Source organism: Haemaphysalis longicornis, unplaced genomic scaffold (genome assembly GCF_048455015.1).
Source record: "Haemaphysalis longicornis isolate Haplotype H1 unplaced genomic scaffold, Haemaphysalis longicornis Haplotype H1 scaffold_12, whole genome shotgun sequence".
NCBI lineage: Eukaryota > Metazoa > Arthropoda > Arachnida > Ixodida > Ixodidae > Haemaphysalis > Haemaphysalis longicornis.
The window spans coordinates 114,415,909-114,443,572 of NW_027526225.1; the positions used below are offsets into that span (position 1 = coordinate 114,415,909).

Genomic DNA, 27,664 nt, shown 5'->3' on the forward strand with positions numbered 1-27,664 from the left:
CGAGGTTTAGGAGACCAACAAGGCTAAAAAAAACCATGGAGGAAGAAAAAAACACGAAACAGCCGGAACCGCAAAGAGATACTTCTCGTGCGACTGGGTTTCATAAAAATTTCCATTTCTGGTTCCGTTTACACGGGGACACGGAAATTTTAGTTCGGATTACCGAGAGTTTTTTTTTACGTTATCTGAATACAAAACCAACCAACTTACAGTCCACTGTTCCGTTTAAGCGGCTATTCCGTTTAAGTGATTTTCGTTTATCGAGATATCTCCTGTACTTCTAATTCGCCCCATCTTATTAGCCCATTGTCCCCTTCACTGTAAAGAAAACTTTTCGCTTGGGGAGTGTGAGGTATGTAAGAGTAGGTAAAGGAGCGCAGAAAGCGAGTTGTAGGCTTACAGGTGAGTACTAGGCTTATAGTCAGCATTAAAACATAGCTGATGATGGTGATTGATGATCGCCATTGGTTTCCCCTTTGTAGAGGGGTGATGACATGTCATCTTACCAAAAACGACTAATATAGCTATGTTTAATACTCTTGGTTTAATACTAGCGCTGCTTAGGGCAGGCACAAAAAGCTCACTAGTCACAAAATACTTTACCTGTTACAGGGGCTAACTGCACCTAAGCAATATTCCCGTCTCTGCTTGTCCTCCACCAGCATTCTAATCTCTTTTTTTGTCCCCTCGACAGCCTTGAAGTTAACTTCATGCGCGCTATCTTTAAATCCTGGAAGTCCAATATTTCCCTCATGTAGATTTGGATCGATACCCTCACATACTAACAACATGTGCCGCACAGTTTGTTTCTTTTCCGCAGACCACGCATACCCAATCATTTTGTGAATACTTCCCCACAAAGTTCTTAGTTCGCAAGCAACCTGCGCTAGCCTCAAAAAGCAAAGCACTGCCCTGGGAATTATCGTAGAAATTTTCCTTTCTGATGTTCTCAGCCCTGTACACCTCTAACGGCGTTTTAGCTTCCATTTTTTCTCTCCATTTATTCCTTTCTATCTGCCTTGCCTCTTTTTTGGTTACCTTGGCTGTTTTGGATTCTCCACTCTTTCCATATTTCATCGTTAGCCTTCTAGTCTTCCTTAACCACTGCGTGCCCAAGCTTTTCAAGTATAGGTACCTAAAAACCTTAGCTGCCCACCTTCGTTGATCCATTGCTCTCAAACTCATCTCAAAACATATTTTGCTCTGTGCTTCTCGAACTTCAAAGAGGTTTTTGCGCTTCCTCCGGCCCTCAAAGCGGCGCCCCAACCGGAGAAACACGCACTTGCATAGCGCTACCACGTCGTTTCAAAACGACGGCCTCTCTTTTCAGAGACAATTAGGCTCCTGGACTCTGCAAGCGGGAAGAAGTAATTCTACACCGCACGCGGTTGAATGTCCCATACACGCACAACTTCCTCGTTTTAAGATGAAACGGACTTCGTCGCCACTGTGCCCACAGTGCGATGTGCAGAAAACCTGCAGCAGCTGCTCTGTGAATGTGCTCGATTTAGTGCCCGAAAAGTGTCCCTTGCTGCCTCTCTACACGAACACTCACCTGAAGGACGTCTAAGGTCTGTGGGAATGTTCCCAACGTGCTTAACGATCTACAAAAGCTCTGATCGCGTACCTGCAACCCACAGGCCTAGACCAACAACTGAACGCCTCTGTGCGCATCAACTTCTTCAACATCATCACCATCTTCTTTATCACATCATTATCTGGCGTAGCAAGTTCGTCATTTCCGTCTCTCTCTCCCTCTCTCGTAGGCGACCGCACACCCGCCGCGGTGGCTGCACGGCTGTGCTACTGAGCCCAAGGACATCAATGCCATCCCGGCTGCCGTCGAGAAGCTAGTGGTGACCCACCAGTTACGCTGTGGCTGTAACGCGTTTGTGTGGTTGGCGGCCGCCGACAGTATACCGTGCTATACCGTACTATCGTATCGTATTGTATTGTATTGTATCGTAGCGTATTGTATTGTATCCTACCGTATCACATTGAATTGTATCATATTGTATCGTTTCATATTGTACTGTACACTTTTAAAAATATATACTCCCTAGAGGTTCTAAATCACCTGTCCTCTAGTGGTCTTCCTTGTAGGAGTTTTTTTTATTGCACGGAACAGGAAGTTTTTGTTTAACTCCTCACAACAGGGTGTTTTTAGGCGAAAGAAAGGTGGTATATAGGTAGTGCTAAAAAACGTTTGGGAAAATTAAAGAGATCAAAATGGAGAATTTTTTACTTATACGAGGGCGTTTTTAAGTGATGTCTATGGAATTTTTAGGCGGTTGAATAGTAGTCTATTATGGCTCCCTTGGGAAGTACAGCCGGTAAAAGGCTTCTCTATAACACAGAGTTCGTACTCTCAGCCCTATCCTGCCCCGCCGGAGCGGGATTTGTATAAAACTACTGCGGAATTCTGAAGTCTTAGCCCTTCGCTTTTGCCTCCGACATGTTTGGAACGAGTATGTTTCGGCAGTTTTCGGATGTAGCTGTTTGAAGTTGAAATCGCTGTTATAGACAAGCGTTTTACCGGCTGTACTTATGTTATTTTAGGGGCGTTTTTAGGAGGTTCAAGGGAAGCGTTTATTTCTTTTCAATGGAGTTTTACGAAAGCTTGGGGAGTTTTGTAGGCCTTCCGAAAAGTTTTTTTCAAGGCCGCAAGGGAGAATTTCTATTTCCCTGCGGGAGTATGGATTGTACATGGTTTTTCTCGGTTTCAGGTCTATTTGAAACGAACTGTCGCATAAAGTTTACAGGGTACATGGTGTACACAACTCCTATAAGAAAGCACAAATGGTACATGGCTAAATAACAGGCTAGCTAGCATTGAAGGACAGCAATACAATTCTAATTGAACAAAACGTAGAAACAATATTACAAGAACTGGAATTACGCAAAAAACAAAGATAGGCACAAACACAACCGCATGGTAAGTGAAAACATTATACAATACTAGCGGATCGAGAACGTGTCAGTACTTAACAGAACTTATCAGTACGCATCAATACTCAGTACACGAAGTGGAAAAAAATGGTTGCAGTGGTTTACGAGAAAGTTTTTTCAATTGGTAAGGAAATGAGCGAGGTCTGCGTAACGATTTGATGTTGAAAGGTGACGAGCTCCACAAGGCGATTGCTGAGGAATAAGCTGTATGTTTCCCCTAGCTGGTTTTCACTTAAGGCAGTAATAGGTTAGAGTGATGTGAAAAGCGGGTGCAGTTTCTATTAATCTAGTGGTTCATACACACTAACGCAACTAATCTGAAGGTTCTACTCCGAAAGTGAAATACCACCGTGCTTACTTTCGGAGTTCAAACTCATGTACTTATGGCGGAATGTGAAGGTCACGATAAGTGTAAGACAGGGGCTCTAAATGGACTTTGAGTATTCATGCACAGTGCTTAAGATTTTGTCGGTGGTAAAGGCCCAAGAGATAAATGATGTAGGTGACAGACAGCAATGAGATGGCTATGGATAAATAATATAAAGAACAAAAAATATGGTGCGGAAAATACGAGTGCGTTTTGATCAAGACACAAATGCGCCAAGAAAGATGACCGAGTCTGACGGGTGAATTGCAAGGATAGAGAACAGAAGGGGTGGTATTGCGACAGCTTCTTTATTGAGAACAAAAAGCCACGAAATATTTTTTTCGGATAATTTTTAATTGATCCATTCGGCACCAGTTGCCAACATTATTTGAGAATTGTTTAAAGTTGGTTATTTTGTTAATATTATTGCTTCATTATAGATATGGTCAAACATAATACACAATTCTTTTTTACAACATTCCAATGATTACAGGATTGAAAACTAAAATATTAGTGAGTGATATTGACGCGGTAAAAGTTAATGAATTCTAAAGCCTTCACACATGGTTTGGTGCTGGCAAGGCCCAAAAAGGCATGTTCCGCAAACGTTAGAACTTTGCGTGCCTTCTTGGAATATCGATGGTTGAAAACTCAGAACGACGCAAACAAACTACACAGTCCTCACAGTAAAGATGATGCAGTTAAGTCACGCTGGCCCTCAATGTGGAGGCTAACTTCCCCGTTCACGGACAGCAGGCAGGGAGTCGGGGGAACATCTGCCTGAAAAAGCAAAGAAAAAAGCCCCACACATAAAAGTCAAAACAAACACTATGGATAATGAACTTTAATTTGAAGCAATAAAAAAGTTTTTACTACAGCACAATATACTTGAGCACCATAGAGTTTCTCATTAACTCACCCAGAGTGAAATCTGACGCTAGCGTCAACGTGATTCGGAGTACGCGCTCTACTCATCCATGAGTGCCGCCATAGTGTGTAGTTCGGCCGGAAGTTCGGCGTGGCATGGCCGGCAACGACTTTGTGGCTACGCAAATTGAGTTTTTGTTTAAAAAATTGCTTCCAAAAGCGTCGCTGTTAACAAATTTTATTGTGTGTAAGACACTGTGTTCGAGGTCTTAAGTTGGAAAACAAATTTGGGGGTTACAAAGGGGAAAAAACACAGAAGTCTTGACTTTGGCTCACGCCGCCAGATACAGCAGGGCGTCCGGATATATTTTCAAATTATTACATACTTTAAATTGGGTGAAGTTTTCTTCGATTTTTTGTAATATTTAGCTGGAAAAAATTGTTTATATTGTCTTGTGTTCTCGCTTCCTCTCAATACAGTATTATCGTGTGCTACGCGTTTTGGCAGGCGAAGCAGATGCAACATAGAGATGCATGAATCATGTAATCGCATCATATTTGTTTGTTTTGTCCAAGCAGATATAAATAAACTTAGAGGCGAAGCCTATTACCGCAAGTAAGTCTTCAAGCACGCGCGCAAAGCATTATGAAATTGCATGGATGCTTTAAATGGCAAATAAATACTGGCTTGTCGAGTAGCTATGTATGTTGCCTTATTGCGCCTGCCCAAGGCAGTGCATGCTTCAAGGGGCAAGTATACGCAGCGGCGGCGACGAGCGACGCCAAAATCGTAACTGAATGTGTGCAGAAAACGGATAGTGTGGGCTAGCGTAGCTAATTTAGTGGCTGTAGTGGGGGCGGTGGCGGCAAGCGGTATGAAGCGGTATAACAAGCCTCTGGGACCCTCGCTCGCTTTTTGCCGGCCAGAAGCAGCCCACAAGCAAGCGGAAGCGGTGATACAGTGAACTGTAACGACTGGCGACGAGTGACGACGACAGAGGGCATTTGCGGCAGTGTATTAATTTTTTTTTTCGGTTGTCGCTGTCACCCAGTACTCTGCTGTTGTACCTTTGGAGTTACGTTTTCGGCGTCGCTTGTCGCCTTCACTGCATGTGGTCACCCATTCATCTTAAAAAACTCGCCGCTAACGCGAGCACATGCGTTAAGTCATGGTTAAGTCGTGGTTAGGCAACTCATGAGTGAAAGAAAGGCCTTTCCCCAATCGTCGGAACTTGTCTAAAATCTGGTTAAGTTAAAGTTTTTAGATATGTTCATGATTTTTTAATTTTGTAAAGGTTTTACCTGCTTTAACTTACCCTGACGCTGTTAAAGGAGCCATGAAGAGAAAACACAAGTTTGGTTCATTTGAAAGATTGCCTCGTTAGAACCATAAAGACACCACTTATAACGCAAACTTCGCTCAAATAAGCTACATAATTAGGAAAAAAGGAAATGACCATGCGACCCACCAGCTCATTTTCCGCAACAGAACCTATGATGTCACTCGAGAATGCTCTGCGATTGGCGGAGGCCGGCAAAAGCAAACGCATGTTAGGCAGGGCTTACAGTTTGCATAGCGAGCTAAATGCCCGTGAAACATACTGCACATTCTTTTTACGACAAAGAACGGTGGAGTAAACGGTTGAAGTTCCGAACGAACACGCAAGCGTGTATGCCAATGCGTACGAAACTACCGCCAGCCGAACTTGACATCTCGCTGTCGCCACCGTCGCGCTGACGAATTTTCGGGTTCAAGGCTCTTCGGGGCCAACGAACCGTCCCAGCACGCACAGCCGCGACCTTTCTTTGTATCGTAATCCCTTCACAGGAGGTTGGCCGTCATATCGCCAACCAGCAAAGGTAAAAACAGAAACAAGGGGAGTAAGGAACACAGAGCAGCAACGAGATAGTACCACTCGTCGCACAGGTTTCGGTATGGAGGTCGTGTTGGCTTGCTGCTGTCGTTACGAGCTCGTTTACAGTTTACAACCACTGAAAACTTCAGTTTGTTCGAGTACTTTACAATGAAATTTCGTTGCTGTGTTTTGAAATGCCCATGTAGTACGGGCAAATCATTCGAGGGAGTGCGACATCCCCTCCGGTGAGATCTCCTTTCATGTGCTGCCCAACGACGAACCTCGGCGAAGCATGTGGCTACGTTTTGTGAACTTTGCAAACGGAGGAGAAAGAGAGCTAAAGGAAGTACGAGTGTGCTCGCTTCATTTCCGAGGAAGTGATTACGGCAGGGACCCGGGCATGCTGGCGCTCGTCGCCGACTTCGTCAAAGCGCTCTGACCTTGGGGAAAAAAAAATGCCGTACACACCGCGCATTGACGCTCGAATCTTTCTGGTCGGAGCAGAGAGCTCGAGCGAACGGCTTTCCATACACGACACCGGCCAACTGGCATAAGCGATACTGCTACTGAAATTGAAAATACGGCACATACGTACCAGTCTGTATTCGTCCGTCGCGACGGGGCTGACGAGGCAGCGGTGCCGACGGCTGGGCGTTCGTCTGTTGTGGCTATCGCGGAATGGTCGCTTTCCCGTCCACCGCGTATCCCACAACTCTTGCCGCTCGTGCACTTAGAAGCATTGAGCGTTCAAGTGGTGTGAGGTTGTTAAATGCAAGCCCGAGCTCCTCGGCGAGAGTTTTGTTCTCCGGATCAGGCGATTCCATGACTAGGGCTGCGGGTGCACTAGGTTTTACTAGTATTTTTAAAATGGCCGCCGTCTCGGTCGACTCGCGTGTGGGTGCTAGATGGAGTCGACATACTAAGTATCTGTTTCATGGACCGGCTCGTATGACGCCATTGCTCACGTGACGAAATGTGCAATTTTAGCTGGAGATTTAAAATTTTGGCTGAAATTGCCTTATTTCTCAGTGAATAAAGCATCATTTGCTTCCGGGAAAGCGCTTGGGGTACTATGAAACACCTAATCTTTCGAATAAAACAAACTTTTGTTTTCTCTTCATGGCTCCTTTAACCAGATTTTAGACAAGTTCCGACGATTGGGAAAATGCCTGTCTTTCACTCATGAGTTGCCTAACCATGACTGCTTGCAGTTTTTAGAAATTAACGTCACGCTTTTATCAGACCATGTGTGTTTGGTTTATAAACCGAAGGTACGAAAAGGGTTGTGGCCTTACCTGTCTGCGCACTCGAAGACAGTAAAAAAGGCAGTTGCTCCTTCTTGCTTTCAAGGAGTACTAACAAAATCTTGCCATCACAAGATTAAGGAAAGTTTCGATGCTCAGGTTGCCCGATTGATTGCTGCTGGGTTTAATGGTTGTGACAGCGGTGGCCGAGTCCTTGCTTCAGAAGTTGAAAGGGAACACACCCCAAAGGACAGACGGCCTTAGGCGCAAGAAACCGGTGGTGTTTCCATGCATCCATCGAGTGGCACACAACCTCAAAAATGTGGCTAACAGGCACAAAGTGCCGGTCGTTTTTTCTGCGCCTAACAAGTTGGCTAGCCTGTGCCCAAGATCCTGAAAGGAATGGAACAGACACCAGGTTGCCTAAAACGATATGTGACGCCATACGTGAAGTGCGCAATCGGCGTGGTGTACGTGATCCCGCTCACATGCGGGTGGGTATACTTTGGACAAACGGGCCGCTGTCTTACGACCGTTTAAGGGAACACCCGCTGAGTATGCGTAATAAAACTGGATACCACCTCCCGCACCATTGCATGGATTGTGAAAGCAAGCCATGCGAGCCAGATTTGACTCAGACAAAGGTGCTGAGCAAAAGCAGAGAACAGGTGGCAAGGGAATTAATCGAGGCCTTTTTCATTCGAAAGCATGGTGACCAGTGTGTAAGTGAACCATCCATATCTTTGTATGGAAATGAATATGAATTTCTAAACCGTTATATCATGTGATAAAGGTGGTGACATGTAGTAAGTAAGTAAGTATTGTTGAATAAGGCGGACTTAGCCTTGCATAGCTGCCGGCAATTGCTCCGCCTAATCGTCCCCAATACCATATCAAAACTCTCAAAGTCATCACACCTCACTTAGTCCTAAAATAACAGACACACAATGTCACCACACCAAAACCAACCCTGAGCGGACGAACTTTTTTCGTGATCTCCAGAAGTTAGGAGTGCCCCATGCTACATCGGAGGGCATTATTTTTCCTAGGGACCACTGGATTGTGCGAAGAGAGGCGTCTCATCTCCTACTCGGATTCTTGCAGTCCACAGGACTAAGTGAGGTGGTGACATGTGTGCGCATGTGCTGGTGTGGGTATATTAGCATGCTCCATTTTTCAATAAACTAGTTGTGAGTCTCCGCCCGTCCTGTGTCTTCTTTTCCTTGTCCCGTCCGAGTGCGCAGATTTAAGTATGGGTGGTGGTGGCATCTCAGTCGCTGCAGCAGCGGGCCGCCCCCCTTGGCGCGCCGTAGCCAGTCAATGTGGCCCAAGCGCCCGCTTGTCAGACGTCATCTCGAGTGTCCACGCCCCGCCTCGGCCAGCGTCTTCTCGCACGGCGATCTCTGCGGCAGGCCGATGCAAGCGGGGACCCCAATGCGGTGATCTCTTTTTTTCAGCTGCCGCCAGGTTCGTTTCGGCACGCTCACCAGCGGCAGCGCATGCATGAGGAGACCCACAGCGGAGGCACTGTACAGCCGGAGAGCCGTCCGCTGTGAGCAGCCACTGTCCTAGGCATCCAACTTGTGCACTGCCGTGGTGGCCAGCTGAGCCCTGGCTCTTATCTCCTTGGCTGCCTGCCGGAAGTTCAGCCGGTGGTCCAGGGTAAGGCCCAGGTAGCGCACCCTGGTCCTCCACTGGAGCTCCTCGCCATCGATGGTCGGGCGCCGCCTCCATCCACGGGCGGCGGCGTCCGGATGCACCAGCATGGCGTCTGTCTTTCTCGCCGACAGCTGTAGGCCGACGCCCGCCAGCTTGGCCAGGACTGCATCCATGGTCGCCTGCAGTTGCCGTACGGCTCGCGCCTGACCCTTGGGCCCCAGCACCCACAGGGCAATGTCGTCGGCGTACACCGAAATGTACACTCGGTGGCCCCCTCCTCTGGGCAGGTAGCCTGACAGGGCTGCCATCACCTTGTTGAAGAAGAAAGGGCTGATGACGGAGCCCTGTGGGGTGACCACGTCACCTGCACCTGCGCAGTGCGGTCCGTCAGAAACGCCTCGACGAAGCCCCGCAGCTTGCCCACAATGCCAACCTCCTCCATGGCCGGAGAGATGGCATGACGCTGCATGTTGTCGAAGGCGCCTTCATCCTCCGCAGCGCCACCCGTTCGAGCAGCTTGCAGCTGCAGTATGTGAGGGCCACGGGCCGGTACACCGTGACGGCCACAAGGCTCTTGCCTGGCTTTGGGATGGCCCGTAAGATAGCTAGGTGGCAGCCGGCCCGTGTCCCTTATGACGTTGTAGGTGGCCAGGAGCCGGCCGAACCCCACCTCATCCAGATTGCGCATCATCTGGTAGGTGAGGCCGTCCGCTCCTGGCGCCGACGTACGCTTGCAGCTGCGGAGGGCACTGCGGAGCTCAGCCTCCGTGATGGGGGCGTTGTTGACGGGGTGGTGCACCTCCCCCATCCCAGCAACAGCAGCAGCGGGCCCTGGTTCCGCCTGGTGTGGCGGCAGGAAGTCTGCAGCGCATAGGTGGGCCAGCGCCGCAAAGCTGGCCTGCTTGCGGATGGCCATGGCAGCCGGGGGGTTGCGGTTTCTCTGGGGCTTCAGGATGGCGTTGAAGATGCCCCAGAGGCGGCGGCTGCGTAGGTCGGCCTCCGAGCTGACGCATAGCTCGCCCCAGCATTGCCAGCTCAGGCGGTTGGCGTGTCGGTGGCAAGCCGCGTCCACTCGCCGGTACGCCGTCTAGTCCGCTTGCTTCCACGAGCGCTGGGCCTTCCTCTCCGCACGGTTGCGCATCGCCCGCAGCTGCAGCAGCTTCAGGTCCGGCGTGGTGGCCCCCTCGGCTACTGTGCAGCTCTGCGTGACTTGCCTGACGCAGCAAACCCGGCCCCGGAACAGTTCGGCTCCTTCCCCGCGGAACGCCTGCGTGGCTTTTCCCGCAGGGCGTCCGCGCAGCTGCCGGCGGCTCGCTGGTTTCTCCGGCACGTCCCCAGGCCGCGCAGCGATTGTCGCCGCCAGGGCCGGGCTGGGCTCGTCTGCCGCTGCAGCTGCGAGGAGAACCGAATGGCCACCGCTACAGCGGAATCCTCCCCCGTTCCGTCAAACATGGCACCGCTGGGTGCCTCTCCGTCTCGATGCGTGCTTCGGTTCTGCATCGACCTTTTAGGGGCGAAGCTCCTCTTGCTCGGGCCCTGTCCCGGCCGTACACGGCACATTGTACACGGCACATTGATGATGATTGTGACAGGATCCCCCTTGGGATTGGCCAACCAAAGATTGGCCGAAGAGGTCATAACGTTCAACGCGTTCGTTGCTACCCAACAGGGAGGAGGGGAAGAAGAACAGGTTGTTGTCCGTCGCCTGCGAGCTCAAGACTCTTGCTCGGGCCCTTTCCCACCCCGCGTTGCTGCCATACACGGCGGAATGATGATGACTATGGCAGGATCCCCCTAGAGATTGGCCAACCAAAGATTGGCCGAAGAGGTCAAAACGTTCAACGCGTTCGTTGCTACCAAACAAGGACGAGAGGAAGAAGAGGTTGCCGTTCGTCGCCTGCGATCTGAAGACACGTACCGGGGGTACGCGACACAAAACGTTCTGCAGAAGGCGATGGCCACCGAATTCGCCAACTTACCCATGGAGATTCTCACCGTCCCAAACAAGCCCTACATAATCACCACAAACATCGACGTCGTCGACGGGCTTGTCAACGGAGCGGTGGGAAGCTTGACGTGTCGAGTCTTTACGTGATGTGTGGGCGAATGTTTCACGGTTTTACCGATAAGCATTTTAGCTTCGCCCCTCTCATCATCATTCACTTCGTGGAGATGGCGGGATTTTTTCGGCACCATTTCTCGGACGCGGTAGATAAAATTTCAAATGCTGGAACATTTATGGAGCTTTTGGAGGCCGTTATTGGTGCGTGAGGTCGCTTATTTTTGGTTTTCCAAGCACAGATGTGTGTGCGTGCTCATCAGTGTGCGTGTGTGCGTGCGTGCGCTCGCACTAACATTCAGAAACAACTGAAGTAAAGCTCCAATCAATTGGCGTTAATAACCGCTGATTAGCGCATCCAGTCGCAAAGCGCTGTGCTTCATAGTACTAGCTTAGGACTAGTCACGTAGGCGTAGACTTTCTTTGAAAAATAAGGCATGTAAACTATCACTTCCGATGAATGCGACGCGGTTAAACAAATCAGCACTGCTGTAGTCGTCGCCGAAGGAGCAACCGCATCATAAGTGGTATTACAAGAGGCCGCAGCATAAAATTCCCCTCTACACACGACAGCTCTTGCTACTTACACCTGCGGCACATTTTTGACAATGTTGAAATTCAAGGGAGTATGGCTGTGGTCGCCGACTCGCTCTGTGGCCGAGCGTGTCAGCTGTAAGGAGATATGTGCGAGGTGTGGCGCTAGCCAGGATATAGATTTGCATTAGGACAGAGTAGGGACGTCGGCCCTGATTGCACAACTCTCCCCAGATAGCGGTCCTGCGCCAGCTATCTCGAGCTGCGAGCCTGCTCCGCATTGCAACTCATCCCACCCCCCCGGCCCACCACCCTCCACGGGGCACACATCCAGCCACCACAGCCTTTAAGCCACCACGGAGCCGCCACTCCCTCCTTATCTCCCTGTTCTCTCCGAACGAGCCTATAGCCTTCCCTACAATTAATAGTCCTCCTCCTCCTCCTCCTCTTTTCGGAGATGCCGCTGCACTTCGCCCTATTATCATCTCGCCGCCCGTCTCATAGGTGACCGGTAAAAAGCGCAAATGCTCACGGGTGTGCCGTGTGCTCCCCCCGCTTCCGGTTCGAGATCCCTCCTGCCCTCACGTACGCCGGTGGTTTTCAGGCGCGCGAGTGCGTGTTTTTTAAGTGCGAATGCACTTCTTAAGCGACCCTGAACCTGCGTCCACCGGCGATGTCCGCATAGCATACCCACGTGGGGGATTGGCCAGGAATCTCCTCGTCTTCCTTGGCAACGGGGGGAGATGGGCGCGCGCTGCCTGGCCGCTGACATGGCACATACCCACGTGGGGGATTGGCCAGGAATCGGGCGTGAGAAGGGCTAATGCACCCGCTTAAAGGAGTGCTGACACGAAATTTCAAAGCTGAGATCCGCTCTAGCAATCAAGTACAACGACAACACAAATAGGTGTCTGTGAATAAATGCATCTTTCTTTCTTTGTAGTTGTGTGTGTGTGTGTGTGTGATCTCTCTTTCGCGAACATTACCGAACCGCGCAAATTCAACTCGTGCATTCGCACTTTCACATTCTTCCCCTCGGGGAAATGCGGGGAATTTTATTATTTGTCACAGGGTGCTTACCTGTCAGATAAACCCCCAGTAGGGTAAATCGTTATTTATGAAATTACCGATGCATGCGCGTTTTTTCCTACGGTGGAAACCGATCAACAAGCAAACACGCGCGTAAAAGCCGACGGCGTACGGGAGGCCAGCAGAGCTCCATAAACGGAAGTGGCGACACTCCGCGGGAGAAACCAATGTACCCGTTAACCTTTGCGCTTTTTACCGGCCATCTATTGTATTGCATGCTTCTTAGCAAGGCCGGCGCCGCAAACATGCGCCATCTATACAGGACGCCGAACCGCCGTCGGGGCAGGTTCGCTTGCAGTGGTGTCATTAATGTCACTTGTGCTTGCGTTATCACGGTTTGAGTGCACGCACCGGTTATTTGGGCGGAAACATGTAAGGCTTGTCCGGCTCTCACCGACGAGACATATCAATCATTATTTGCACACCAGAAAATTTTTTATTCCCGCACAAATGGCGTACGGTGTAGGTTACATAACGTAAAGAGAAGGAAAAACAATACAGATAGATAATTGGTTGCGCGCTGCAGAAGCCGGGCGCGCGGACATACAAAAGTAACTGGTTTTTGAGTATTGCGAGGGCTTACAGGAACCCGCAAGCCGCCTCGCAACCCCGAAAAGCGAGACGGTCTTGCTTTCCAGTGGCTAGACGACTGCGCTGTAGTTAACCTCCACCTGCCACCAAAATCGGGATTCAACGTACGCCAGAAGAATTATAGGGGCTACAGGATATGTATCAATCGTAAGAAATCTACACCAGAATCGTTCGGTCATCAAATTCTCGGAAGACCAGAGGGACGTCGATCCGCGACAGCGCCGGAACAGTTTCATCCAGCTTTCGCAAAACCGACATCACAGCGGCCGTCATAACATGGGGCTGCCGTGAGAGTAGCACACGGCAGAGTTTGTCCGATTCACAGCCCAGCGCGTCGTCTATGTCACCACGCATGCCGACTCGGGTTCTGGCGAATTTGGCTGGTCCCGCGAACGAACGGAGTGGTCAGAGCCACACGTCTTTGAGGCTGTGTCCGGCGGCTGCACCGGGCTGCGCAGCCCCGTCGCCGAGTCGCTCTTCCACGGACGCGGACAGCTTTTGCAGCGCCCGGCGCCGCTCCATGTCTTCGAAGCACGGCGGAGGCTTGCGGCCGTCGGGAGTTGCGTCGCATACCATCTGCGGGCAGAAGTTTAATATTAGAGAGTTTTGTAGCGTAAGCTACACTTGCCGAGGTTGAGCAATTTCGCGTGGACTTTGAAGGCGCGAAGAGCATTGAATTGGATTGGATTCGGAAATCCAATCCAATTGGAGAGCGGGTGGGTAGAGAATTGGGTCTGCACATTCGCCGGTCTGCGCATTCCATAGGAGTGACGTCATAGCCGCGACAGACGCACTGGCCCCGGCGCGTGCCCAGCTGTGCGCCTCCGTTGCGCAGTAGTCAAGTCTGACGCTGCGCCGGAGCCGCTTGATAGCCGTTTAGCGTGGCTCCTGAAGAGCCGTGCTGCGCATGTGCGAGAAGCAGTGACTAGGCTGGACTGGACTGGACTGCATCGGATTGAATTGTAAATCGTTTTAGCAGTAGTAAGCATAATAACCAGCTAATCCTACACAACCCGGAAACTTAAGAATAACAGCTGAACCGTAGCTCACGCTACGTATATCCTGGCATAGCCGAGCTACGCCACTGCTAATAAAGAGTTTTAGCAGTCCGCCCGTTCCGTTCGTTACGTTTCTACCGGGTTGCCGGGACCGGTCTGCGCCTGCGCGCGCGGATTGGCGAGGAGGAAGGGCGAGGAGGCGCGGACATGTCGAAGGCAGGCCCGTGGAACTAATCCCCCTACCGTGACGAATGCCCAAGTGCCCAGAGGGGTCCCGGTCAACACGCTAGCTACGCACGCCACGGAACGGCCGGACTGCTAAAACTTTAGCACTCCGTATGCTCCGTTACGGGCGTAGCTTGTTGACCGGGACCCGTCTGGGCACTTGCGCATTCGTTCCGGTAGGGCGGATTATAGTTCCGCGGGCAGGCCCTTGCCATGCCCGCGCATTCGTCACGGTGGGGGGTTTCGTCCTCGCCATGCCCACGCGCGCAGGCGCAGTCGGGTCCAGTTCAGCACAGTACGAACATAACAGACGGAGCCTAAGGAGTGCTAAAACGCTATATTAAGGCGTAGCATTCTTTTCAGAGTCCCCCCACAGCCAGGACCGTGTAACGCCCTGCATTTGCACGAAAATGCAATACTAGCGGAAGCAACACTTGTAGTCGTTATTATAGCGTGAGTTGAGATAATTGGTCGGACAAAATTTCGAAAAAGCAAATAAAAGAAATCACGAAAATGATATGACAAAGCAAAAATATGCATCCTATATATCTCCCCCCAAAACCGAGGAATAGAGAAAAAAAGTCCGCGAGGAAACGTTCAGAACGCAAATAAAAAATAGCATAAATAGTTCAACTTTGTTTTGCAGTACACCTTGCATCTTCGAAATATCCTGCACCCTTCCATGAAATGACGACGATGGTTGAGCACGAAGCTTTCTTGGTGACGGATTTTTTGGTTGTCGTGAAGTTTTCCATACCGCTTCGACCATGTCGAAATGGAGCAGTCGGATAGACGTCCACTTCATAACGCGGTGAACCCTAGTTCAATTCCGGCCACGGGAAGCCGTTCTTTCCTTTCACTTCGGCGTTTTCGCGTTACAGACGCCATCAGTGCGAACACTAAAGCTTCCTTCAGAAAAAATATTAGCAGTGGCTTAGCTCGGCTATGCCAGGATATACGTAGCGAGAGCTAAGGTTCAGCTGGTTATTCTTAGCTTTCCTGGTTGCCCAGGATTAGCTTGATTATCATTCTAACTACTGCTTCAATGACACACACATGGTATACGCATTATGCGACACGTGTATATTTATCAAGCGGCTCCGGCGCAGCGTCACCAATCGCCCCAGAGCTATGCTGGTTCCACAGGCGCACGCCGGTGTTGCTGCGACGCACGAGCCATCGGATCCAAAGCCGGCCACTCCCCGCACGATCATCAAGTGGACCGGGCCGCCACGTGCGGAACGGAGGTCGGCGAAGACGCTGGGCGCGTGGAGTGTGTGAGAGACACCGAGCAGCGAGCAACGTTCTGTGCGCCGTGTGACGTCACTGCTCCTCGCGCATGCGCAGCACAGCTCTCCGGGAGCCACGCGAAACTGCTCAACCTCGGCCAGTGTAGCTCACGGTACAGAAACATAATACGCGAAGTAAAGACACTTCATCGCTATAATGGTATAAATTTACATCATTGGAGAAAATAAACAAAGAAAAGAAACAGAACGAGGAAGGCTACAGACACAGCGCGGTATACCGCGCTGTGTCTGTAGCCTTTCTTGTCTTCGTCTCTTTTGCGCTGGTTGTTTTCTATCATCATGAACCAGTACCAACTCGCCCAGCTCGCCATCTTGGTGCAAACAAAATAAAACTTGAAAAGAAAACCGGGCCATCTCCACGAACGTGAAACCTGGGGAGGGGCGAAGCGTGCAGTGTGTATAAGTGTATTCAAAGATTGCACGTCTCTCTCCTGCCACACGGCGCTCGCTGATTGGCAATCGCGTGCTTGCTGAGGCGGTGGCGCCTTCTCTTGCGTTGAACCGCATGTAAGCAATAAATAGAGAGTTTTAGAATAACGTACGCAACCGTACGCAAAGAGTTAGCGAACGCTAATTCTTTGCGTCGTTCTCACTGCGCATACGCCGTACGTGAAGCCACTTCTGCGTTTAGCGGACGGACGCTATTTCAGCGAAATAGCGTGCGTACGTGTGGCCGCTTGCGTTTCCAACATAGCGGCAAGTAGCCCGGCAAGCATCCACGATTCCGCTTTTCTGTCGACAGTAATTTGCTCCCGATGAACCAAGTTCTTTGCCCCTGTGTTTTTAAATACGTCGAGTGCTTATTACATAACCCCCCGCGCAGCTCTGTATCGTCGTGACATCGCTGACTGCCCGAACGAAGCTTTGTAGCCAGGCCAGCGACCGAAGCGGTGTGTGTGTGTGTGTGTGTGTTGTGGGCGCGTTCGCGATGAAATGCGACGTTGTGTTTCTGCGGGTAGAAAGTGCTTCCCATGCTCTGGATTATCTTTCTCGAGCGACGTACGACTCAAGCTCGCATCGGGTATGTACAGTGTGCGTGGCTAAAAGCCTTCTTGTCTTGAGCGTCAGAGTTAAGTGACTTGCTGTTCCACCCCGCAAACCGCGCGCGAGGTGAGTGCAGAATTTACGACGGGCAGGAGGAGGCAACCGATCGCCGGTCGATCGCAGTTCAGACTTGCAACGCATGTCGTGACGTTGTGTTCGTTCGAAACGCCTCTCTGGATTGCTTTGAAGTTGAATAAAATGTATGCGTCAAACCCGGGCATTCGGTTCAGGGCGTTCCTAAGGCGTTGCGCTGCTGAGCATGAGGTCGCGGGTTCGATTCCCGGCCGCGGCGGCCGCTTTTCTGATGGAGGCGAAAAGCAAAAACGCCCGTGTGTACGAGATTTCGGCGCACGTTAAAGATCTCCAGGTGGTCAAAATTAATCCGGAGCCCTCTACTACGGCGCGCCTCATCGCCTGCGTTGCGTCGGCGCGTTAAACCCTAAAATCAATCAATTCAGGGCGTTCTGTGCGATTGCACGAAAGAAGTTCCGCGGGACTTCAACGGTGTCTTTATGGAACTTACTCAGGTAAGAGAACATTCATGCCGTGCTGTGGCCGTGTTGCATTCAATACTAACGGGAAAGTGTCAGTTTATAATTATTTGGATAGTCGTAAAATCTCCAAGCACTCCGGCACTCCGCTCGCAGATCAGCCGGCGAGTCATTTCGCAAAACATTAGACAGATGGCGCCGTACGCATTAACGTGCCGCTACGCAAAACTGATGAGACGCTCTACTAAAACTCCGCTCGCGGTTTTTACGTAGCGGGACACAAAAATTTAGCGTTTAGCGTACGGAAAGGCAATTTCTGTACTAAAACTCTCAATTGAGAGACAAACTGGCTGTAAGCTGTCTTCGTGTGACACGCCGCAGCACGCTAAGAAGTATGCTTTACAGGAGGGAGATTAACACATTTTGAGGCGGGATTTAACACATTTTTGTTAATAACTCAGGTCAATCCGGATTAGTACTGTATCTTAAATTACGTTAAATCATGTTAGTCTATTTTGAACCGGTTTCATTCATTATGCACTTGTTTTTCGACCATCGAATAACAAATTGATTTACCGGGACGGCATGAGACGACGACAGGAGACGCCGACAGTCCGAGCACCTAAGGTGCTTCGCCCTTTGAAAAAATAATCCTACGTTTTGCTAGTCATAGCCATATATGGCTGCAAGGGACTCACACTCAATAGTTCATGTCACAAGCTGCATGCAGCACTGTGGTGGCTACGTTGTTGTCAATGGGGGCACCTAACTAACCGTGAAGGGGGTCTTGAATGACCTTTCAGTCTCCCCTCTCGGCAGGTGGAACAGCAAGGCCCCGGCGCCTGTTCTCGATTTCCTTCAAGGTGAGTTAGGCGCCCTCAGTAGGCGCTATATTGACAGCAATGTAGCCTACACAGTGCTCCACCCAGCTTGTGGCATGAACTATAGGTAAATCGGCGGCATATGAATGCTACGTGTTTGTGTACGGTCTTAATACCTTCATATACGACCGCTTATATTGCCCCTATCATTTCTCCCATGAATTCATCTGTACGTCGCAGCAAACCGGACGTTAAATGGACTTGTCTTAGTGTTTTGTAGGAACAAATGGATTCTTATGTACGTATTCGTGAACATGCCCTAATGCGTCTACTGACCCCGGATTTCTAGTATCGCCCATTAAAAAATTTCTCCAGCAAGTATTTTGTGTACAACGGTGAAGCCAACCTTAAACGGCCAGATATATATGGAGGTAGCATATATATAATTACCGCCCTAGGACGCCCATTTTTTTCTCATAAGACTGTTTATGTTGTCCGAAAGAACATCTTCCCAGCGGTGCGCTGCCAATACTGAAGCCGACTTTGTTGGTGAATATTGCAAGGCACACTACGTATTCTTGCGACAATCCACACTTCGGAGGTTCTGAAATGTTTTGTGCGGTAGCATTTACGTTTGCGCATTCGCTACGACTTAGTTGCCCAAACCTTCCTGTCCTTGCCGAAACTTTTCTTCCAGGGTTGTTGAAGGGGAAATCGCTTCAGTCGTGAAGCATAGATTCCCACACGTTCTGGGACTGGCCACAGCAGGATGGAGGACTGGGTGAGTTGGTATTGCGGCATGGATTTTGGAAACAGCGCGTTAAAACAGGACCACAAAGAAAATAGCCAGACTAGAAGAGCGCTGGCTATCAACTGCGATTTATTCAAACCAAAGAAACATTTATACATAAAACATCGAATCTGCGCATGCGCTCCGATAAGAATCACATTCAAACGCTGATAGAGATAAAAGAAAGGAATTTCCCTTGCTCCTGCGTATTGTTCCGTCATCCCAATCGGCTTAAGCGAGAGATAATAGAGGCTTTCAAGAAAACCACTCGTGGTGAAACGTGCGTTAGTCGGGCCTTCATTTGCTTACACGATAAAGAAGTGGCCTTTCTTGATTGTAGTTAAACGCAGGAGCAAGAAAAAATGATTCCTGTTATCTCTATCAGTGTCTGGATGTTATTCTTATCGTAGCTCATTCACAGATTCGATGTTTTTTGCATAAATGTTTCCTCGTTTTGAATAAATATCAGTTGATAATCAGTGCTTGCCATGTCCGGTTCTTTTCTTTGTGGTCCTGTTTTAAAGCGCGCTGTCCAAACACCATGACTGGCCACAGTTGAAGGAAGGTGGACTTGGTGCGCTGAAAGAGAAGCGTGCAGGGGAGGAGGCGCGCACCTGCAGCAGGTCCGTCTGCGCCATGGCCTGAATGTCGTCGGTGTGCTCTCCGTTGACGACGATCCACGGCACGTAGTGGTGCGGGGGGTCCAGGTTCCACGTGCGCTCGCTCATCTGGTCCTGCAATGGCGACCGCGGCCCCGGCGATCAGCATCGTGGCTGCCTCGCGCTTAGCAGATCTCCAGCACGTCCTGTGCCGTTAGTTACCCACTGTTCGAACGGAGGCCCTCCCTATTCCAGTGATGTTCCGTGCGTGGAATTTTCAATTTTGTAGCGTAAGCTACACTGGCCAAAGTTGAGCTCGTTCGCGTGGACCCTAAAGGGCCGTTCTGCGCGAGCGCGAGGAGCATTAGAATGGATTGGGTACGGGTACGGAGTACGGGTGTGTAGATTGGAGTACGGGTGTGTAGAGAATTGGGTCTGCACATTCGCCGGTCTGCGCGTTCCAGGGGAGTGACGTCACAGCCGCGGCAGACGCACTGGCGCCGGCGCGTGCCCAGCCAGCTGTGCGCCTCCGTTGCGCAGTAGCCAAGTCTTACGCTGCGCCGGAGCCGCTTGATAGCTGTTTCGCGTGGCTCCTGGAGAGCCGTGCTCCGCATGCGCGAGGAGCAGTGACTGGACTGGACCGGACTGGACTGGACTGGACCGGACCGGACCGGACCGGACCGGACCGGACCGGACCGGACCGGACCGGACCGGACTGGACTGGACTGGACTGGATTGGATTGATCCTGACTGGACTGGATTGGATTGGATTGCTGAACCTTAGTTCACGCGACGTATATCCTGGAATAGCCGAGCTAAGCCACTGCTAATTTTTTTCGGGGAATTTTCGCCTGTCATTTTGACCAACAGGGAAAAAGGGAATCGTTAACAGTAAAAGTACAAATAATGTCAGTAAACCGGACCTCACATCATTCATTACTTTGTTTTCTTTTAAAAAGTTCCCTTAACATTTCCCCGAATTGATGTTCAAATATCCGCAGTCGTGTTACCGCAAGCCACAAGCATCCAAGATCGCTTCCAATCTAGTTAACAAAACAGGAGGCAGCATAGAGGAAATAACATTTCATTAAAAACAGCTAGTAAAGCATGAAGCGGCACCGGCTGAAGGGCTAAAGAATGTTCGCGTAAATTCCTGCGCAATATACAAAAAACGTATTTTGGGTGCACCTTAGGGGGCTGTCAAAGAGATCATTCCAGCAGTTCCGGGGTCAGGTAAAATTATCTCTTACTCAGCAATGTTTGTTCGTTTTCATACGGGCAGTTTTAAATTAGAGGTCTAGCATGCGAATTAAGCACGCATTTTGGTACAAAACGTAAAACGCCAAGTCAAATGCTGCGGAGCGGCCGATGCACTGCAATTTATTTTACACTACAACTCATTCTCTGAACGACGTATGCGTCCGGAAGCCGAAGGCTCCGTAAAGGAGACATGCAGTTGGCCACAGCTAACACCCAAAACCGGCCACTAATCCACGTAAAAATCTTTCAGCTGCAAAATAAGAGGGGAGGGAAATTTTCAGGGAAATCTGGGGAAACCTGCGGGGAAAAATGATAAGGATAGAGAATTTCTGAATCTAGAAATGGTAATTTTTCCCCAGTACCGAACATCACTGTCTAATTATCAATTGCACAAATTCACAGTAAACTGTGAATTTGCCGAAAGTTTTTTTCTGATTGGCTTTCAATTTTGGTCACGTGCTTCCGGTTGACAAAGAAGTTGTGTGTTTTGTCGTTATTTTCACGTTTCATGACGTTTACGGGCACCAGTTCTCAAGTTTGCCTTATTTCTCTTTACTGAAGGCGTATATTTCTTGGCCGGTAATGAAAAACTATACTAAATGCAGCGGACATGAAACGTACGCCTGTCTGCCGTGACGTAATTGAAACAGCTGGCGGGAATGATCCCGTCACACATTGGCAACTTCAGGCTGCTTAAAAGTGACGTAATGTTACAAAACAGCTTAAAAATGGCGGCTGCTGTCGCCGTGAAATTGGGAAAAAATTTCACCGCCGAGCCCAGTGACTGTGAATAGTCTTCTCACCTACTGACAGGAGACGGCAACAATACGAGGCGTGGGTACACCTGAAGAGGAATGGCTAACATCTAACGCTTTGTATAAATCATCCGCAGCTCAACGGCTATGCCGAACTCGAGCTAAGAAAACAACCGGTAAAGACCAATCAAACGTGAACGACGTTGATCTATATAAGTTAAACCTAATGCCTGGAGGAGAGTGTCCCGGTTTCGGCTACTCTTCGCTGATTCTCTTCACTGTGGTCGTAACTTCCTATTAGCAGTGCTTTACATTTCCCTTCAGTTTTCTTCATTTCATTACACTTTATGTCATTTCATTCTGTTTAAATGGGGTGGGGAGCTATCGATATTTTTCGACGTGAGCTGAGGAGGGAAACACAAATTTTACTCCTTGGGACGATATATCTCGGGTCCTGATATTTGTACATGTATGGACTCTGATGGAACAGCGCTCACCTTAAGTGAAGACAAATGCTAGTGCTGACAAAAACCACGAGACAAAGTCTAGTCTTACAAACACTAGCGAAACGGAATCACAGCGACAGCATCTGTTTTTACTTTCACTCTCTTACCGTCTTGTAGCGCACTATGCCATCCTCAGACACGAATGAACCAGTTGTTATTCACTCTACCTGGTGTTGCACACGCAACTTTGACCAAAGAGCTAAATTATTAACGCTACATTTACCAGCGCTAAAGTAACGAACATTGATTTAACAACTAACGATATTTTTAGGTTTTGATTAGTTCGCCCGTTTCTAAAATAAAGTATCCGACTTTTAAACTAGTGAAAAAATCCGAATTTTTTTCAATTACAGAGCTCCAGAGCATCCAAAAATGTGCTGAGTACTAAAGTTTATCCGAGAACACCTTGAACGGGAGCAAATGTATACTGCTCGAACGTGATAGCGAACAGCCGTGACGGCACTCGTTGAGACGCCGTTGGCGGGTGTGTCGGGAAGAGAAGGGCGCGAGCAGCGATTCCACTTGATGTCTCCCTTAGAGCACTGCACGGGCCCGGGCCGGCCCGAAAGCCCGGGCCCGAAGTCGATTATTGGTGGGCCCGGGCCGGGCTCGGGCTTGAATTCATAGGCACGGCCGTTAATAGGTCCGACGTGAAGTGTAGGAAAGAGCATCAAAATGAATATTCTTGGTTTATTGTTGCGCGCTTCTTGGTGTATTTGTACGCACTGTTTTAAAAACGTGTTTTGCTAGGTCTGATGGTCACTATACTGCAATTTTAATGACATTTCTTGTACTGCATCAAGATTTTCAATTTTGGTGTATAACATACCAAAGATACGATTACAAGGAATGCCCAAGAGGGGAATGAATTAATTCAGAAATCCTGGAGCTTTGCACCTATGTCTATGTATGTACACGTGTGTTTCAGATGTCGCACCAATCAAAATGCGGCTGCCGTGGCCGGGAATCAAACTCGCGTGCCGGAGAAACACCACCGCTTAACAACCACTGCAGGTGAAGTATTTCAACGCGCGTACATACTCGTTGATTCAAATGCGGATCAAAAAATGTCAGCAATACCAACTTGTGGCCGAGACAACCACGTGAAGTTGCCAAGAGTCTGGTAATCAAAGGTGATGATGTCTCTCGTTCAAGAATACGAGCTATTGTTACGCCGATGTGGCGTGAACTGCAGACGGTGAAAGCTAAACTACGTGCACTTTTAAACCCTTATTTTTTGCGTTTCAGTTCATGACGTGCTTGTACAGACTAGATACTCTGTCGGATAGCCCGGAATATAATAAACAAACTTTCTTCAGCGTCAAAGACCGGGCCTGGTCACACACGCGCGGGCCATCCCTAGGCCAAAAAAATTAATTACCGGGCCGGGCCGGGCCTGGGCTTGAGATGGCGGGCCCCGGGCCGGGCTCGGGCCAGGCTCACTTATGAATGCCCGGGCCCGGACCGGGCTCGGGCTAGGTGTTACGGGCCCGGGTTGGGCTCGGGCTTCGCGAAGCGGGCTCGGGCCGTGCTTGGGCCTTAAAATCAGGCCCGTGCAGTGCTCTAGTCTCCCTAGCAACTAGGTCGGCACCGGTGCGAACGCGGTGCCACCACAGGCCAATATAGCTGCCGTCTCGGCTGACGTCACGCCTCTTCTCACGCGCTCTGTCGCTCTCTCTTCTTCTGTCACTCTCTCTCCGCGGATCGACGGCGAAAACTTTCGGCAACAGCCACCATTCATTGCTTACTCAATAAGACTACAACACAACGCCAGGGAACAACGGAGGCGGACCGGGGCGACGACGAACCTGCAGCCGGAGGCCCTTGCCCCCGTGAGCGCAGCGCTGAATGGCGTCCCAGTTGCGGGCGATGCCCCGCGCGCACTCCTCGCCGGCCTCCTGGGGCCTCTGGGCGAGCGACATGCAGGTGACGAAGGCCAGCGACAGGATGGTGTCGTTGAAGATGTGCGCGGCGCACGACTGCACCACGTTGCCGAAGCACTCCTCGGGCCCGTGCTGACAGCTGTAGTGGTACCCGGGCTCCTGCTCCCGCCGGCGGCCCAGCGGGAAGCGCTCCACCAGGTTGGCGCTGCCGTCGCCGACCATGTTGCTTTGGGAGAATGGAAGCGACTCTAAGCTCTTCACAGATAAACAGAAACGCGTATGCTAAAAAATTATCAGTGGCTCAGCTCGGCTATGCCAGGATATACGTAGCATGAGCTAAGGTTCAGCTGGTTATTCTTAGGTTTCCTGGTTGTCTAGGATTAGCTGACTATCATGCTTACTGGTGCTAAAAAAATTTCCATGCAATCCAATTTAATACAATCCAATTCAATTTAACTCAATTCAATCCAATCCAGTCGTGGCGGCGGCGGCTCCGGCGCGCCAGATGGGCGCCGTGAGACGTCACTGCTCCGCGCGCATACGCAGCACGGCTCTCCAGGAGCCACGCGAAACTGCTGGACCTCGGCCGGTGTAGCTCACGCTACAAAACCTTGAAAGAAGACCTGTCTGTCTGAAGGAGGGTTGCCTGAACACCCTCTGTAGCCCGCTCATACGTCCCCAAAAACGAGAAATGCATTGCGGAAAAGTTAGGGACGAAAGCTAACGTAAAGGCAAAGCCAGTTATGCAAGTATTTGTCGAAATTTTCTAGACCATGTCAATAATGCACAGGCCACAAAAAATTCAATGTACAAGCTAACGTCCCTAGCGAGGCTGGAATGTTTTATGCCGGGAAGCTGGAGAAAACACCTTTCTTTGTTACTGTCATAAAATACTTTTGTCACATTTAAAGGTTAAGTTTTTTGTATGAGTTTTTTGTGGTCCAGAAGGATCAGGATTGGCCTAAATAATTATGACAAAGGGTCATTCCAAGATAGAGCGCGACTTCGACAAAGACACAATGGAAGAACGACGGGACAAACTAACATTTATTTGAAACATCGTCTCGTATTTATACAGGTATTTCCCGTCGTTCTTCTTTTGTGTCGTTGTCGAAGTTTTTCAGTCATAATGCACCAACTTTCCCAACAGCTGTGTTTACTGACAAAGGGTTTACGTTGGTACGAATTATGCTGGTACCTAAAAACCACAGCGTAACCCAGCCATAACCGAGATTAACAAGTCCGTCACGGGATCTCAGAGTTGAGCACGCGACCATGCCGAGGGCACTGAGGGGTGGCTGCAAGGTCACTGATGCGAAACGTGTCAATTGTGAGCAATGGAGGGTTACTTAAATATACACCGGCCGATGCAGAAACGCAACTGGTAGTGACTTCATCTAGACGTTACGGCTCCTTCACTTCTCTAGTCTCTCCACCATTCTGACAACTTAAGACCGAAGTGACCCGAACAAAAAAAAATGCTTTCACCCAGTATTTCCTGTCTTATTTCAGTCTTGAATCGGTCTACGACTTGTGCAGCTCTTACTGAGGTCCCCGTCGTGCTCTTAATAATATACCGTTTAGAAAAGAACCTCTTTTTACGTGAACTCGCCTCCTTGGCCCTGTATATGCCTATGCCGACGCTGCATCACTTTTCGAGGTTTTTGAGAAGTACTTACTAAGAGCTCTTTACCAGTGCTACTAACATTACAGGCGAGTAATCTCTTGAATAACACCAGGGAAATCTTTGTTCGTTAAAGATACCCACCTACCTTTCCGTTAAGGCCATGCCTGTGGCAATTCTGACAATGCTTCATGGCAGCTCGCTGCGCTTTAGACTACAGTGCTTGTTTGACAATACAATTAATGCACCCACCTTCACATCGAAACTTTGCACATGAGACAGCCGAACTACGCGGAAGAGATAGGGAGTAACAAATATCCATGCGAGAACTAAGATCAGAAACAAAACAGATGGCGCATTCCCGTTGACATCAGGCTACCCACTCTTCGCATGCTCAACGCGCATGACGTTACCGAGGCAAGTTTTGCTCTCTTTGTTAGCTAGGAATCCCCTTGAAATCAAACTTCGCTATGAGAACAAGAAAGAAGCTCTCCGTACACTTCCTGTTCCAGAGAAATCTCTAACCACCGCGCAACTACGCATTCTTCGACGGATACAGTTAAATACCCTCCTTACACTTGCTTGTTCTTTTCTCTATCGTATCCGACACTCTCGCGCATGTCCCAACTGTCCCGAACCATACGCTAATTTATAACAATGTATTTTCTCCTGCCCCATTGCAATTCGCGTATGTGCGTTTCCTAGTCAGTACAGCCAGCCGTCACCTGAGCTTTCTTATGAGGGTTATATCACAGCATGAACGTAAGCATACATAACCACCCTAACTGAAATAAACGCCAGCCAAAACGGACATGCAATAGTTGAAACCCACGGTGTAGAAAAATATTAAACTGAAATAGCCAAAACCGACCTAAAAGGGGAAAACCCGCAAGACGTACAAGGAGCGCAGTAGCAAAATCTGACCAAAAGGCAACAAAAATACCCGAAATCCCATTTATAATGCATAAAGATGTTATAAATAGATTATATGCGTGATAACGAATGTTAATATTCAAATATGACAAACCCTTGAAAATCAAAGGAAAAAGCAGTAACGGAATTTGAACCCTGGTTAGGATATTTGCTTCGCAGGAGCGAAACTACTACACACGAGACCAAGCGGTTACGAACGATTAAAATGAGGGCCACATGCACGTGGACATAGCTTCAAACATTCCCCTAGATGGCGCCATGCGTCGCTTGACTACTGCGAATTGCAAAGTCCCCCCGTTTTCTCCGCCTTCATCCTACAACACGGCGGGCTTGGCTAGCCTCGGACCAGTTGGCATTGGTGAACCTGGACCGGGACATTATCGACACTTGTTGTTGCGTTGTAATAGTTTTTCCTCCTCCCCTTTTTCTGAGGAGATTTTAGAGTCACAGATTTCTAGAGAACTGCGCATCTAGTGCTCTTAAAATACAAAATCCGCCCGTAACAGGACTCCAACAATACAGATAAGCCTTCCAGTGCTGGCCTCCCTCAGTCTCCCCAAAACAGTCTGAATAGCTCCGAGCCGAGCCGTGTTCCTCACGCACTCTGCGCTGTCGGCGGCTGCCTGGTCTGGCTGCTCCTGCTGCGTCTGCGGCTGCTCCTTGAAGGCGTTGCCGAACGGCACGAGCTGCACGTCCATGAGGTAGCCGACGCGCACGAAGGTGGGCCACAGCTGCTCGGTGATGAAGGCGATGCTGTAGGGGCAGAGCGACTCGTAGTACAGCTGGATGCGGGCCGTCTTGGGAATTTGCGAGAAGTCGTAGCGCCGGCCCATCTGGAAGACGCGGGCCGCGCCGCCGACCGCGGTCAGCGCCGCTAGCCACAGCAGCGACGGCAACACGATTGGGGCGGTGGAGCGAGCCATGCCGAGGGCGCCGGCTCTGTCATCGGATCTGCGGGGCACCACGGGCCTCGCGATGGCGCTGTCTTGACCCGCTGGGGCCCGCTGTGCGGTGCGGGAGCTGCTCCTTGAGGTCCCTGCAGGCTAGCTGTGGGTCGCGACGCTGATGGGCGCTGTACGCGCTGATGTCGCTGCCGCTGCTGATTCCGCGGATAATTACGGTGGACTCACTGACACGAGCAAACGAACGAACGAAGAACACTTATTAACGCGAAAGCTTTCTTATTGGGACCGATGACGTTTTGTCCAAA

General features: G+C 49.9%; 1 protein-coding gene across 2 annotated transcripts; it reads right to left on the reverse strand.

Annotated features, from left to right (window-relative positions):
* Nucleotides 1–13,049: 13,049 nt before the first annotated feature.
* On the reverse strand, nt 13,050–27,549 carry LOC144163313 (gamma-interferon-inducible lysosomal thiol reductase-like). 2 transcript variants are annotated; one of them, XM_077694242.1, is made up of 4 exons: nt 27,058–27,549; nt 23,823–24,123; nt 19,509–19,628; nt 13,050–13,791 (listed from the first exon to the last, which is right to left on the reverse strand). In XM_077694242.1, the coding sequence occupies exons 1-4, from the start codon at nt 27,375–27,377 to the stop codon at nt 13,621–13,623; spliced, it is 912 nt and encodes a 303-aa protein (XP_077550368.1). In that variant the 5' UTR covers nt 27,378–27,549; the 3' UTR covers nt 13,050–13,620. The 2 variants fall into 2 exon arrangements, with proteins under 2 accessions (XP_077550368.1, XP_077550369.1); XM_077694243.1 differs by lacking the exon at nt 19,509–19,628.
* Between the last annotated feature and the right edge of the window lie 115 nt (nt 27,550–27,664).

What these genes read in the sequence shown, in the direction of transcription:
- LOC144163313 (XM_077694242.1), bottom strand. Translation starts at nt 27,377, where the DNA reads ATGGCTCGCTCCACCGCCCCAATCGTGTTGCCGTCGCTGCTGTGGCTA. An exon ending in GCAGCCGCCGACAGCGCAGA is followed by an intron (nt 24,124 to 27,057) that starts GTGCGTGAGGAA and finishes ATTCTCCCAAAG; the next exon opens with CAACATGGTCGGCGACGGCA. An exon ending in CGCAGACGGACCTGCTGCAG is followed by an intron (nt 13,792 to 19,508) that starts GTGCGCGCCTCC and finishes TTCTGCCCGCAG; the next exon opens with ATGGTATGCGACGCAACTCC.